This window comes from Theropithecus gelada, chromosome 19 (assembly GCF_003255815.1).
Source record: "Theropithecus gelada isolate Dixy chromosome 19, Tgel_1.0, whole genome shotgun sequence".
NCBI lineage: Eukaryota > Metazoa > Chordata > Mammalia > Primates > Cercopithecidae > Theropithecus > Theropithecus gelada.
Window position 1 is genome coordinate 26,041,499 of NC_037687.1, and position 14,617 is coordinate 26,056,115.

Below are 14,617 nucleotides of genomic sequence, written 5' to 3' on the forward strand. Positions count from 1 at the left end.
ACCTTGTGATCCACCCGCCTCGGCCTCCCAAAGTGCTGGGATTACAGGCGTGAGCCACCGCGCCCGGCCCAAAATTTTTAAAAATAAAGTATAACAGCTATTTACGGGCCAGGCATGATGGCTTATGCCTATAATCCCAGCACTTTGGGAGGCTGAAGTGGGCGGATCACAAGGTCAGGAGTTTAAGACCAGTCTGGCCAACATGGTGAAACCCCGTCTTTACTAAAAATACAACAATTAGCCAGGCTTGGTGGTGCACACCTATAGTCCCAGCTACGCAGGAGGCTGAGGCAGGAGAATCGCTTGAACCCGGGAGGTGGAGCTTGCAGTGAGACGAAATTGTACCATTGTACTCCAGCCTGGGCAACAGAGTGAGACTCCCTCCCAACAACAACAACAACAATTTACATTGCATTTATACTGTATTAGGTATTATAAGTTATCTAGAGATGACTTACAGTATATGGAGAGATGTTCATAGTTTATATGCAAATTTTACACCATTTTATGCAAGGGACTCGAGCATCTGCGGATCTTGGTATCTTTGGGGTTCCGGGAACACACCCCCTGCAGATACCGAGGGGCAACCATATACTGGAAACCATGGAATTGTAAACTTTAAATGGGTGACTTGTATGGTATGTGAATTATACCTCAATGAAGCTGCTACCTAAGAAAGGGGAAGATTTGCTGCATGAACCAGGGGATCCCAGGTTTCATCCCAATGTCCCCTAAATTACCAGGTCGTTGGCGGGCTTGCCAACCCTTGCGTCGGATTCTCGGAGACTGTTTAAAAGGTGGGGGAGAGACCGAACCATTCTCCACGGAGACTTCCTCCAATTCTGGATCGGAATTGTCTGGGAGCCAGGATGAGAAAGGGGACTGAAGACCGAGATTCCTGAACACTGAGTAAGGAAGGAGGGGAGAGTTGGATTTCTGGATGCTGCAGGACGAGGCGGCTCAAGACCTGAACTCCTTGGTGTGAGGAAGGAGTGGGTGCAGTCCTGAGCTCCTGAGTATTTTGGACAGATGGATTGAGGCCCCAGACTCCTGAGTTCCAGTAGGGGCGGAGTTCTGGGGTCTAGGAGGTCCGAGGACTCGCAAATACCTGCTTCTGTCCGGGGTGTCAGGAGGCCGTGCTCGCCCCTGCCGTCTCCACCACAGCTCACGGTGCCCAGGGCACTGTGGATGCCAGAGGGCAGATGTGCCTCTGACACTTTCTTCCGGAGGAAAGGGTTCCTAAGGCCTGGGAGAAGGTGCAGCGAGCCCATGAAAAGGGTCTACAAATTCCGGTCCTCAACCAAACAACACCCCGTCACTGGGCTCCCAAATATCACCCCCGCCGGGTGCCGTGACTCACGTCTGTAATCCCAGCTCTTTGGGAGGCCGAGGCAGGCGGATCACCTGAGGTCGGGAGTCCCAGACCAGCCTGACCAACATGGAGAAACACCTTCTCCACTAAAACTACAAAATTAGCCGGGCACGGTGGCGCATGCTTGTAGTCCCAGCTACTAGGGAGGCTGAGGCAGGAGAATCGCTTGAACCCGGGAGGCGGAGGTTACGGTGAGCCGAGATTGCGCCATTGCACTCCAGCCTTGGCAACAAGAGCTAAACTCCGTCTCAAAAAAGAAAAAAAAAAAATCACCCCCGTTTCGCGGAACTACCCAAACCTTGAGACTCACCCAGGTCCCAAACTGCATCCTAAGGCTCAAACAAGCACAGCCCTGCCGCTGGATTGTTGCGGGCTCCGCACGTAAACAATCTCGCGCCAGGCTCTAATAATGAGACCACGCCACGCCCCGACCCCTAGACCCCGTCTCCGCAATCCCGGGGTTGGGGTGGGGGTCCCGGCTTTCCCAGGATCCACCCCCGAGCTCTGCCAAGCCCAATCATCACATTCTCTTACCCCTTTCCCTTGCCAGTTGTACCACGCACCGCCCCTGCGCTCTGTAGCCCCGCCCCGAACCCCTCCCTCACAGGTCCTGCCGCGGGGGTCCCCGATAAGCCTCTACCCTGGGCGCTGTTCTAAAGCTCTCCTGGGCCAAGGCCAGCCCCCATCCACCTTCAAGTCCGCATCCTAAGGCTCCACCCCTTCTTCCACTAGGCTCCGCCCACGGACTCCCACAGGCCCCTCCCCTCCAGGCGAACGCCCCCAGGAGGAGCCCCAGGGGCCTTTGGTCACCTCTGTCACCTAAAAGGCGCTCCTCCCGCAGACACGAGCGCCAAAGCCACAGGGAAGCGTCAGGATTGGCCTGAACCATGAAGAGCTCCTGGCGCTTCTGTCGCTGCTTCTTTTCAAACAGCCGCCGCTGGGGAAATGGGAGAGGTGGGTGTCGGGGGCAGGAACCAGATGTGAAGACAGAAGCGAGATGGGGCCGGGGCAAGGGCTCGAGAGTTTGTGAACCCCTTTCTCCACTGGGGCCCAGATGTCCAGGCCCTCAGTGCTTCAGCTGCTCCTCCCTCACTCCACCCTTGAACTCAGATCCAAGAGTCCTGACACCCTGTCCTCTCCTCCCCCAGGACCCAGGAGTCCTGCCTTCTAGAAGCCTTGTTCCTTAGAAATTCATCACAAGGGTTTTTTGCTTATTTAGGACCCCCAATTCCTATTTTCTTTTCTTTTTCTTTTTTTTTTTTCTTTTTGAGACAGAGTCTAGCTCTATCGCCCAGGCTGGAGTACAGTACCACGATCTCCACTCACTGCAGCCTCCGCCTCCTGGGTTTAAACAATTCTCCTGCCTCAGCCTACCGAGTAGCTGGGATTACAGGCACCTGCCACCACACCCGGCTACTTTTTTTGTTTTAGTAGAGATGGGTTTCACCATGTTGGCCAGGCTGGTCTTGAACTCCTGACCTCAAGTGATCTGCCCACCTCAGCATCACAAAGTGCTGTGATTACAATCGTGAGCTGCTGCGCCCAGGCCCAAATTCCTATTTTCTCATTTCTCAATGGGAAAACTCAAGGATGAGAGACAGCCAACACAGGCGGGGAGTCCTAGAGCAAGACCTGGTGGAGAGGCCCCTGGGGAGGCACAGAAGGCGGAAGAGTTGGAGTGGCGAGATTCCTGGGCACAATACCTGCTGTTCCAGCTTCTGCAGCCTCATAGCAGCAAGCTCATGCTCCAGGATGCTGAGAGAGACGCAGGCTCATAGTGACAGTTTGCAGGGAACCTCGGTTGCCCAAGAGCCCCTCCCTCTCCCCCATCCTGCCCCTATCCCAACTTGGGTTCTGGGCACCTGTGAGGTCACAAAAGGTGCAGAACCTGAGCCTGTTCTACCAGTTATGGGGCCCTTTGTCCTGGCACTGACCCTCAGAAGCCAGGACCCAGAGATCCCAGGTTCTTCCTGTCTCAGGACTCAGGAGTCTGGGGGCCCCAACCCCTTCTCTTTCAGACCCAGAAGTCTGCACCCTAGCCCCCTCCCTTTAGGACACAGGAGTCCAGGTCCCCAGCCCCTTCCTGCAAGGCCGATGGTGCTGAACCTGCAAACATGGTTATGAGGCCAGAGCTGAGTGCATGGGGTCCCCAGCCCCTTCCACCTCCACCCCTACCCATCTGTTCCCCTACTCACTCTCTTCTCAATGTGTCATCATCCTGAGACATTCTGCAGAAGCAAGAATGAGGAGTCAGGATCCGAACCAACATCCCAATGGATCCTGCCCACCAAAACCTAATCCTTAGCTTGCTTGCTTTATTTATTTATTTATTTATTTTGAGACAGCCGAGCCTCACTCTGTCACCCAGGCTACAGTGCAGTGGCACCACCTCGGCCACTGCAACCTCCACCTCCTGGGTTCAAGCGATTCTCCTGCCTCAGCCTCCCGAGTAGCTGGGACTACAGGTGTGCGCTATTATGCCTAATTTTTTTTTTAATTTTAGTAGAGACCGGGTTTCACTATGTTGGTCAAGCTGGTGTCGGACTCCTGACCTCAGATGATCCGCCCACCTTGGCCTGCCAAAGTGCTGGGATTACAGGCATGAGCTACTGTGCCCAGCCTGATCCTTACCTTTAAATTCGCTCCTGGACCCAGGCAGCCGGAATCCCAGCACCCACTCCTGTCGGGATCCAGTAGCCTGTTTCCAGCTTCCCACAGGTGTCCGCAAGTCCGCTTCTCTCTCCCCAAAATATCTAATTCTCCAGCACCCAGGCATCAGCACTCAGGACTGTGTACCTCAAACACCCAGCCCCCAGTGGCCTAGAACTCCACCGCCCACCTGCTTGGGATCCGGGAGACTCCTTCTCCCCATCAGGTGCCTGCAGAGGCTGCTCACATTGATGCCTCGGTACCTTGCCTCTCTGGCCAATCTCTAAACATACCTGCTCCTCCGTTTGGAAGCTGGGGACCTAATCTCGGGATATCTGCGAAAAAGGGAGAAGAAAGACGGTTCAGAGGGAGGGAGGATTTCCCCTGGGACCTGACCTGGTCCACTCCCTTCTGACCTTCTACTTTCCACTTCCAACAAAGTAATGAGCTCGGTCACTGATGCAGCCAGGCAACGCTGCTCCGGGGGTTCTGAACACGAATGACGTGTGGGTGTTCCTTAAAGAGACCAGAGACTTCGCGGCCTCACTGTACACATCTCGCTTACAAGAAACTTACAGGCCGGGCGCGGTGGCTCAAGCCTGTAATCCCAGCACTTTGGGAGGCCGAGACGGGCGGATCACGAGGTCAGAAGATCGAGACCATCCTGGCTAACACAGTGAAACCCCGTCTCTACTAAAAAATACAAAAAAAAAAATAGCCTTGGCCGGGCGCGGTGGCTCAAGCCTGTAATCCCAGCACTTTGGGAGGCCGAGACGGGCGGATCACGAGGTCAGGAGATCGAGACCATCCTGGCTAACACGGTGAAACCCTGTCTCTACTAAACACATACAAAAAACTAGCCGGGCGAGGTGGCGGGCGCCTGTAGTCCCAGCTACTCGGGAGGCTGAGGCAGGAGAATGGCGGGAACCCGGGAGGCGGAGCTTGCAGTGAGCTGAGACCCGGCCACAGCACTCCAGCCTGGGTGACAGAGCAAGACTCCGTCTCAAAAAAAAAAAAAAAAAAAAATAGCCGGGCGAGGTGGCGGGCGCCTGTAGTCCCAGCTACTTGGGAGGCTGAGGCAGGAGAATGGCGTAAACCGGGGAGGTGGAGCTTGCAGTGAGCTGAGACCCGGCCACTGCACTCCAGCCCGGGCGGCAGAGCGAGACTCTGTCTCAAAAAAAAAAAAAAACAAGAAACTTACAAGAGCCAGGGAGCAGTGGCTCACGCCTGTAATCCCAGCACTTAGGGAGGCGGAGACGGGGCGGGAAGATTGCTTGAGCCCAGGAGATCCAGATCCAGACCAGCAGTACAGAGACATCGTCTCTTTTTTTCTTTTCTTTTTTGAGACGGAGTCTCACTCTGTCGCCCAGGCTAGAGTGCAGTGGCGCGATCTCGGCTCACTGCAACCTCCGCCTCTCGGGTTCAAGCGATTGTCCTGCCTCAGCCTCCTGAATAGCTGGGATTACAGGCATGCGCCACCACGCCTGGCTAATTTTTGTATTGTTAGTGGAGACGGGGCTTCTCCACATTGGTCAGGCTGGTCTCAAGCCTTTGACCTCAGGTGATCTGCCCGCCTCGGCCTCCCAAAGTGCTGGGATTACAGGCATGAGCCCCCAAGCCTGGCCTGACTGTGAGAAGTGTGAAAGACAGAATGTTAAAAAAAAAAAAAAAAAAAAAAGGCTGAAAAAGAATTAAATATTTAAATATTTTTATTAAAAATTAAAAAAATATATATTAACCGGGCCTGTAGTCCCAACTACTTGGGAGGCTGACGCAGGAGGATTGCTTGGGCCTGGGAGGTAGAGGCTGCAGTGAGAAGTGATTGCGCCACTGCACTCCAGACTGGGTGACAGAGCAAACCCTGTCTCAAAAAATAAGAAGAAAGAAACTCGTAAGGAAGGCTATGCAATTTCTACCGTGCTGTAAATTGCAGGCACTTCGTGGGGCGAAAATAAATGGGCAAAACTACAGCTCCCATAAGGCGAAGGGGCCACGATGCCCGCGGAAGTTATTTTTCCCCCGGCCGGCAGGGAGTTGTAGTTGTCTTTGAAAGCTTTCTCTTTCTTTTGGCATAGGCGGGAAATGTGGCGTTAAGAGGCTGGTATTCCGAGACAGAAGCGAGGTTTTCACGAAAATGCGAGCGACTTCGGCAAGGGGCGGGGCCGCTAGACGTGGATGAAAGGTACGGGGCCAGCGTGGACCAATCAGGCCTCTTTGGGGCGGGGCCTCTGTGGAAAGTGGGCGTGGCCTAGGGGGGAAATCACCAAGAACGCACCGGAGGTCCTTGCCAGCCCTGGAAAACGCCCTCTGCGGTGAAGGAGAGGTGAGAGGCCAGGGTTCCAAGACTCTTGGGTCCTAGGGAGGGATGGGGGCCACAGGGCTGGAAAACTGGGTCCCGGAGGGGGATGCACTGGGTGCCAGTACTTTAGGTCCTGGGAAAAGAGGAGGCTGGCACCCTGAACTCTAGGGTCTGGGGGAGGAGGAGATCCCGGATTCCCGAGTGTGAGGGAGGAGCGTGTTGGGAGCCAGGACTCCTGGGTCTGAGGGCCCGGACTCCTGTGTCGGAGGAAGGGAAGGCTGGAGGCCTGGAATCCTGGGGCCTGGGTAACGAAATGCTTGTGTCCTGAGTCTTGGAAGTAGGGGCGGCACTGGAGGCCCGAACTCCTGGTTCCAGGGGAGGAAGAGGCTTGGGACAGACATTATGCATTATCCAGCCCTCCGTCCCCCACAGACCACACCGCCATGCCTCCCTCTGGGCCCCGAGGAACCCTCCTTCTGTTACCGTTGCTGCTGGTGGTCCTGCTTCGCGCTGTGCTGGCTGTCCCCCTGGAGCGAGGGGCGCCCGACAAGGAGGAGGCCCCTGCGACTGAGAGTCCCGTAAGTGGCCCAGCCCTGCTGTCCAGCCAGGTGTTTGCAGTGGTACTACAATTCCTGCAGACCCCGTGCCCATAGGGTGGATGTTCCAGTGACTTAACTGGCCCTACGGTTGTAGCTTGTCTTTTGCCCGCCATTCCTCCCAGCAGCAGGGGTTTGACTTGGTGAAAAACTGGAAGTCCCTGACTCTGAGGTGTGGAAAATGTGCTTCACGCCCCAAATAAACCTCTGTTTTTTTAAGATTCTCTCTACCCAAGAAGGAATCTGAAAACAAACAAACAAACAAACAAACAAAACTACATTTCCCAGTAGCACCATGTTGCTAGTTCCCAGTAGCAGTTGATGTTGGCTAGCTGGGGGTAGTCTGACTTCATGGTGCTCTTGGGAGTTGTAGTTTAAATTACAAAAGGGTGGGTGCACTGCTTGTTTATTAATTCCAACATGTGTTTATCAAACCCAATAAAAGCTTTGGTCCTAAGGGATTTGGAACTTTGGAGATCCTGAAGACTAGTGCGTGTCTTGTGGTCGGAATCTTCCTATAGCTTCCTATAAGAATAGGCTGGTCAGGCTGGGCACAGTGGTTCAAGCCTGTAATCCCAGCACTTTGGGAGGCCGGTGGATCACGAGGTCAGGAGATCGAGACCATCCTGGCTAACACGGTGAAACCCCGTCTCTACTAAAAATACAAAAAATTAGCCGGGCATGGTGGCAGGCACCTGTAGTCCCAGCTACTCGGGAGGCTGAGGCAGGAGAATGGCGTGAACCCAGGAGGCAGAGCTTGCAGTGAGCCGAGATCAGGCCACTGCACTCCAGCCTAGGTGACAGAGCGAGACTCTGTCTCAAAAAAAAGGCTAGACAGGCTAGCCGCGGTGGCTCATGCCTGTAATCCCAGCATTTTGGGAGGCTGAGGCAGGCAGATCACTTGAGATCAGGAGTTCGAGATCAGCCTAGCCAACATGGCAAAACCCCATCTCTACCAAACATACAAAAATTAGCTGGGCGTGGTGACTCATGCCTATAATCCCAGCTATTCTGGGAGGCTGAGGCACGAGAACTGCTGGAACCAAGGCGGTGGAGGCTGCAGTGAGCCGAGATCACGCCACTGCACTCTAGCCTTGGCGACAGAACTGAGACTCTGAGACTCTGTTTTCTGAGACTCTGTCTCAAAAAAACAAAGAATGGGCTGGTCATTATCCCCTGGAATGGATCATTGGGTGTTTCTGGTCCCCATGCTGCAAGTTAGGCCTCTATTCTGTGAAATCCTTGCAGACCCAGGAAGGCTTTGTTGAGTCCCATTTCCTTTCTTCCATTCCACATGTTTCCTGAGCACCTTCCATGAGGCAGGCACAGTGGTAGTTGTTAGGGCACAGCCACATGTGTGCCCTGTGCCTGTGGACTATCCCTGCTCACTGGGAGATGGAAGACGAAGGGCAGGGCTCTGTGAGGGTGAACACCAGGGGTGACAGGGAGGAAGGGAGGCGTGAGTTGAGCTCTTTCTTTCTTTCTTGCTCTGTCGCCAGGCTGGAGTGCAGTGGTGCAATCTTGGCTCACTGCAACCTCTGCCTCCCAGGTTCAAGTGATTCTCCTGCCTCAGCCTCCCGAGTAGCTGGGACTACAGGCGTGCACCACCATGCACAGCTAATTTTTGTATTTTTAGTAGAAATGGGATTTCACCATGTTGGTCAGGATGGTCTCGATCTCCTGACCTCGTGATCCACCTGCCTTGGCCTCCCAAAGTGCTGGGATTACAGGCATGAGCCACCTCATTTTTTCATTTTCTTTTTCTTTTTTTTTTTTTTTGAGATGGATTTTTGCTGTGTCACCAAAGCTGGAGCGCAGTGGTACAATCACTGCAACCTCCGTCTCCAGGGCTCAAGCGATCCTTCTGCCTCAGCCTCTGGAGTAGCTGGGACTTCAGGCATGTGCCACCACGCCTAGCTAATATTTTTGTATTTTTGGTAGAGACAGGGTTCATTATACTGCCCAGGCTAGTCTCTAACTCCTGACCTCAAGTGATCTGCCCACCACGGCCTCCCAAAGTGCTGGGATCATAGGTGTGAGCCACTGAGTTCTGAACTGGAGAGATATGTTAAGTAAAGAGCAAGGAAGAGAGGAAGTGAAGGGAAGAGCATTCCAGGCAGAGGGAACAGCATGAGCAAAGTCCACTTGGTAGGAGAAAGCAGAGCAAGTTGAGGATGTCAAGGAGGCTGCTGTGGCTGGAGCAGGGCGAGTGAGGAGGAGGGGAGAGGGGGATTATGTGGATCATGTGGGACCTTGTGAGACTTGATAAAGAGGTAATGAATGTATATATATATATATAAAAAATAGGGTCTTGTGCTGGTGCCCAGGCTGGAGTGCAGTGGCAGGATTATAGCTCACTGCAGCCTTGAACTCCTGGACTCAAGTGATCCTTCTGCCTCAGCCTCCCAAGTAGCTGGGACTACTGGCGTGTGCCACCATGCCCAGCTGATTTTTTTCTTTTTATAGAGACGGGAGTCTCCCTATGTTGCCCAGGCTGGTCCCGAACTCTTGAGCTCAAGCAATCCACCCGCCTTGGCCTCTCAAAGTGCTAGAATCATGGTGGCATGAGCCACCATGCCTGGCCAATTCTCTCTTTTTTTTAATTTTAATTTTTTTTTGTTTGTTTGGGACACAGGGTCTTGCTCTGTCACCTAGGCTGGAGTGAGATGATATGATTATAATGCACTGCAGCCTCAGACTCCTGGGCTCAAGCAATCCTCCTGCCTCAGCCTCCCAAAGCACTGGGATTACAGACTTGAGCCACCACGCCTGGCCTTCTCTCTTTTGTGATTTTTTTTTTTTTTTTTTTTTTTGAGACGGAGTCTCGCTCTGTCGCCTGGGCTGGAGTGCAGTGGCCAGATCTCAGCTCACTGCAAGCTCTGCCTCCCGGGTTCACGCCATTCTCCTGCGCCCGCCTCGCGCGCCCATAGTGCTGGGATTACAGGCTTGAGCCACCGCGCCCGGCCTTTTGTATTTTTTAGTAGAGACGGGGTTTCACCATGTTGGCCAGGATGGTCTTGATCTCCTGACCTCGTGATCCGCCCGTCTCGGCCTCCCAAAGTGCTGGGATTACAGGCTTGAGCCACCGCGCCCGGCCTCTTTTGTGATTTTATTTATTTATTTTTCTAATTTATCTTATTTGCTTTTCACTACAGATCTGGGAGGCAGAGGATATACTACCTATTTTTTAAATAGGAAGAGCAGAGAAGGCCCAGGGAGAGTAAAGTGACACCCAGCTATGTATGACAAGGGTGGGATCAGAAGGCCTGGGACTTTCGTCTGTGTTGTTCACAGTGCGGCATATGATAGGGGCCTGGTGAATGTTCGTTGAATGAGTGGATGCATACATGGCCGGGGAAGTGGATGGATAGGCAGGTAGATGGATGGGCGGGTGGATGGATGGGTGGGTGGATGAGTGGATGGATGGATGCATGGATGGTTGGATGAATGGGCGGGTGGATGGATGGATGAGTGGATGGATGCACGGGTGGATGGATGGGTGGATGGATGGACGGATGGATGCACGGATGGATGGATGCATGGGCGGGTGGATGGATGGGTGGGTGGGTGGTTGGGTGGATGAGTGGATGGATGGATGGATGGATGGATGGATGGATGGATGGATGGATGGATGGTTGGATGGGTGGATGGATGGGTGGACAGATGGTTGGTTGGATGGATGGATGGGTGGGTGGGTAGATGGATGGGTGGATGGATGGGTGGGTGGATGAATGGGTGGATAGATGGTCAGATGGGTGGGTGGGTGGGTGGATGGATGGGTGGGTGGGTGGGTGGATTGATGGATGGATGGATGGATGAACAGATGATGGGTGAATGGATGGGTGGGTGGGATGTATGGATGGATGGGTGGATGGATGTATGGATGGATGTATGGGTGGGTGGATGGATGGATGGATGATGGGTGGATAGATGGGTGGGTGGGATGTATGGATGGATGGGTGGGTGGGATGTATGGAAAGGGGAGTGGATGCATGGATGAATGGATGGTTGGATAGATGGATAAAGGTATGATTCACAGCTTCCCAACAAGTCATGTCCACTCTGAGCACCCACTCTGGGCAGTATTGGGCTGGGTGTTCACTGATGTGATTTTCATTTCATCTTTGCTACATATATGGGAAAAGGTAAAAACTGACGAGTCCCTCGTCAGCTGCCCTAGGGAGTGGCCATAACAGTAACAGGAGTGATGGTGGAGGTGGGGGTGGGAGCAGGGGCTGCTATGTCTGTCCTCGTTGCCTCAGGACACAGGCCTGTACTACCACCGGTACCTCCAGGAGGTCATTGATGTGCTGGAGACAGATGGGCATTTCCGAGAGAAGCTGCAAGCTGCCAATGCGGAGGACATCAAGGTGCGGCTGGGGGCAGTGGGGGCTGTGGGAGGGGTACGTGCGGGGTGGGACAGAGTTCAGGAGAGGACTGGTTTCTTTTTTTCTTTTTCTTTTTCTGTTTTTTTTTGAGATAGAGTCTTGCTCTGATACCCAGGCTGGAGTGCAATGGTACGATCTCAGCTCATTGCACCTCCGTCTCCTGGGTTCAAGGGATTCTCCTGTCTCAACCTCCCAAGTAGCTGGGATTACAGGCGCACGCCACCATGCCTGACTGATTTTTGTATTTTTAGTAGAGATGGAGTTTCACCATGTTGGCCAGGCTGGTCTCGAACTCCTGACCTTGTGATCCGCCCATCTCGGCCTCCCAAAGTGTTGGGATTACAGGCGTGAGCCACCGTGCCTGGCCATACTGGTTTCTTCAAAGGGGCCACATGGCTCCAGCTCTGCCTGTATTTGAAATCACCAAAATGAGGCTCAGGGAGAAGTTGCTTCTTGGGGTCACAAGCTGGGAAGAGCTTTGGGGAGCACAGAATACGAGGTTAGTGCAGGGTCCCGCGGGGCAGGCTTTCAGTTGCAGCTCCACCACTTACCAGCTATGGGGCCTCCCCGCACCGTGCCTCAGTTTCCCCATCTGGAAAAAGCAGGGTTCGGGTTTGGATTTTCCAAGGGAAGGATTCTGGGCTTTGGATTTTCCAAAGAAAGATGTGTAAAGGGTATGGAAGAGCGTGGTGACACTCCTTAGCAAGTGCTGTGACAGGGTTGCACTAACAGAATGCTCCTATGGTGCCTTCTACAGAGGAAGAATTCAAAATAAGGGAGGTGCTGGTGTCCCTCACGTCACCATGAACTCCCATGTCAGGCCTCTAGGAGCACTGTCATTGTCCCCATTTCACTGAGTAGGACACTGAACCCTGGTAGCAGGCTCTGTCCTTGTGGGCCTGGGTCTCACCACCATGCCCAGCTAATTTTTTATTGTTTCTAGAGACAGGGACTTGCCATGTTGCCCGGGCTGCTCTTGAACTCCTGGGCTCATGCGATCCTCCCACCTCAGCCTCCTAAAGTGCTGGGATTACAGGTGTGACCCACCGCACCTGGCCCTAAACGTGTGACTTGATGAATGACGGGAGATGGGGCAGCAGAGGTAGGCAGGGCCTTGAATGCCAGGCTGACGGGCTGGGAGCTGTCCTTCCTGAAGACTCTGAGGAGCTGGGGGACTATAAGCAGGGAAGAGGCGGTATAAGACTGGGGCATGAGAAAGCTTGTAAGAAGCTGCAAGAGAAGACAGAGAGCAGGCCGAGGCCGCCCAGCATGCCCCCTCCCAGGCCCCCAGGCTGACCAGGGTCTCCTCTCCCGTCAGAGCGGGAAGCTGAGCCGAGAGCTGGACTTCGTCAGCCACCATGTCCGCACCAAGCTGGATGAGCTCAAGCGACAGGAGGTATCGCGGCTGCGGATGCTGCTCAAGGCCAAGATGGACGCCGAGCAGGATCCCAGTGAGCAGGGGCAGGGCGGGAGGGACAGGCAGGGAGGGGTGGGGAAGGGTGGCCTTGCTCCCAGCCTCCAGGTGGTTGTGTGCTAAGCAGGTGAGGCTTCCCTCCCCTCTGTGAAATGTGAGTGGGAGATTGCCCCAGTGTTCCTCCTAGCATGATTTAATACAAACATTACAATGTTGTTTGTTTATATTCTGTTTCCATTTGTTGGTTTTAAAAATCTTTATCGGCCGGGCGCGGTGGCTCAAGCCTGTAATCCCAGCACTTTGGGAGGCCGAGGCGGGTGGATCACGAGGTCAGGAGATCGAGACCATCCTGGCTAACATGGTGAAACCCCGTCTCTACTAAAAATACAAAAAACTAGCCGGGCGTGGTGGCGGGCGCCTGTAGTCCCAGCTACTCGGAGGCTGAGGCAGGAGAATGGCGTGAACCTGAGAGGCGGAGCTTGCAGTGAGCCGAGATCGCGCCACTTGCACTCCAGCCTGGGTGACACAGCGCGAGACTCTGTCTCTAAAAAAAAAAAAAAAAAAAAATCTTTATCATGGGCTGGGCACAGTAGCCCACACCTGTAATCCCAGCACTTTGAGAGGCTGAAGCAGGCAGGTCACCTGAGGTCAGGAGTTCAAGACTACCCTGGCCAACATGGTGAAACCCCGTCTCTACTAAAAGTACTAAATTAGCTGGGCGTGGTGGCACATGCCTGTAATCCCAGCTGCTCAGGAGGCTGAGGCAGGAGAATCACTTGAACCCAGGAGGTGGAGGTTGCGGTGAGCCGAGATCACGCCATGGCACTCCAGCCTGGGCAACAGAGTGAGACTCTGACTCAAAAAAAAAAAAAAAAAAAATCATTGTCATTTAAAATTCTGGTAGAGGCCGGGTGCAGTGGCTCACACCTGCAATTCCAACACTTTATGAGGCGGGAGAATCACTTGAGCCCGGAAATTCAAAACCAGGTTGGGCAACNCAGCCTGTAATCCCAGCACTTTGGGAGGCCGAGACGGGCGGATCACGAGGTCAGGAGATCGAGACCATCCTGGCGAACACGGTGAAACCCCGTCTCTACTAAAAAATACAAAAAACTAGCCGGGCGAGGCGGCGGGCGCCTGTAGTCCCAGCTACTCGGGAGGCTGAGGCAGGAGAATGGCGTAAAACCCGGGGGGCGGAGCTTGCAGTGAGCTGAGATCCGGCCACTGCACTCCAGCCCGGGCGACAGAGCCAGACTCCGTCTCAAAAAAAAAAAAAAAAAAAAAAAAAAAATATCATTGTCATTTAAAATTCTGGTAGAGGCCGGGTGCAGTGGCTCACACCTGCAATTCCAACACTTTATGAGGCGGGAGAATCACTTGAGCCCGGAAATTCAAAACCAGGTTGGGCAACGTAGCAAGACCCCTATGTCTATAAAAAATATTTTAAAATGAGCTGGGCATGGTGGCGCATGCCTGTGGTCCCACCTCCTTAGGAGGCTGAGGTGGAAGGATCATTGAGCCTGGGACGTCAGGGCTATAGTGAACCATGACTGTGCCACTGTACTCCTGCCTGGGCGGCAGAACAAGATCCCATCTCAAAAAAAAAAAAAAAAAAAGTTGAAAGAACTTCAAACTTTTAGAAAAGTTGTAAGAGTAGTACAGAAAACAGCCGAACACCCTTGACCCGGCTTCTCTAGTTAACATTTGCTCCATTTGCTTTGTCATTCACATGTGGGACTTTACCGCAGTCACCATCTTGTCACCCTACACATTTCAGTGTGATTCTCCTAAGAACATACTCTTGCATAAGTACAGCAATAAAATGGAGAAGTTTGTCAGGTCACACTGTTTTTCCTTGCTTAGTCAATTTCTTTGTTTCTTTCTTTTTTTTTTTTTTTT

The 14,617-nt window shown here is 53.4% G+C and overlaps 2 protein-coding genes across 2 annotated transcripts in view; one reads left to right on the forward strand and one right to left on the reverse strand.

Moving 5' to 3' along the window:
• Positions 1–4,459, reverse strand: part of PLEKHA4 (pleckstrin homology domain containing A4) — a 64,001-nt gene extending 59,542 nt beyond the window's left edge. The window contains exons 1-6 of the mRNA XM_025365870.1: positions 4,315–4,459; positions 3,568–3,600; positions 3,076–3,127; positions 2,183–2,309; positions 1,109–1,246; positions 741–905 (exon numbers count right to left, since the gene is read on the reverse strand). Coding sequence (XP_025221655.1) covers positions 741–905; positions 1,109–1,246; positions 2,183–2,309; positions 3,076–3,127; positions 3,568–3,599 — 514 coding nt within the window. The 5' untranslated portion in view covers position 3,600; positions 4,315–4,459. The remainder of the gene's footprint in view (positions 1–740; positions 906–1,108; positions 1,247–2,182; positions 2,310–3,075; positions 3,128–3,567; positions 3,601–4,314) is intronic.
• A 1,563-nt stretch (positions 4,460–6,022) lies between these two features.
• NUCB1 (nucleobindin 1) overlaps positions 6,023–14,617 on the forward strand; it is a 25,665-nt gene continuing 17,070 nt past the window's right edge. The window contains exons 1-4 of the mRNA XM_025365871.1: positions 6,023–6,344; positions 6,753–6,898; positions 11,179–11,286; positions 12,623–12,793. Of these exons, the coding sequence (XP_025221656.1) occupies positions 6,764–6,898; positions 11,179–11,286; positions 12,623–12,793 (414 nt within the window). The 5' untranslated portion in view covers positions 6,023–6,344; positions 6,753–6,763. The remainder of the gene's footprint in view (positions 6,345–6,752; positions 6,899–11,178; positions 11,287–12,622; positions 12,794–14,617) is intronic.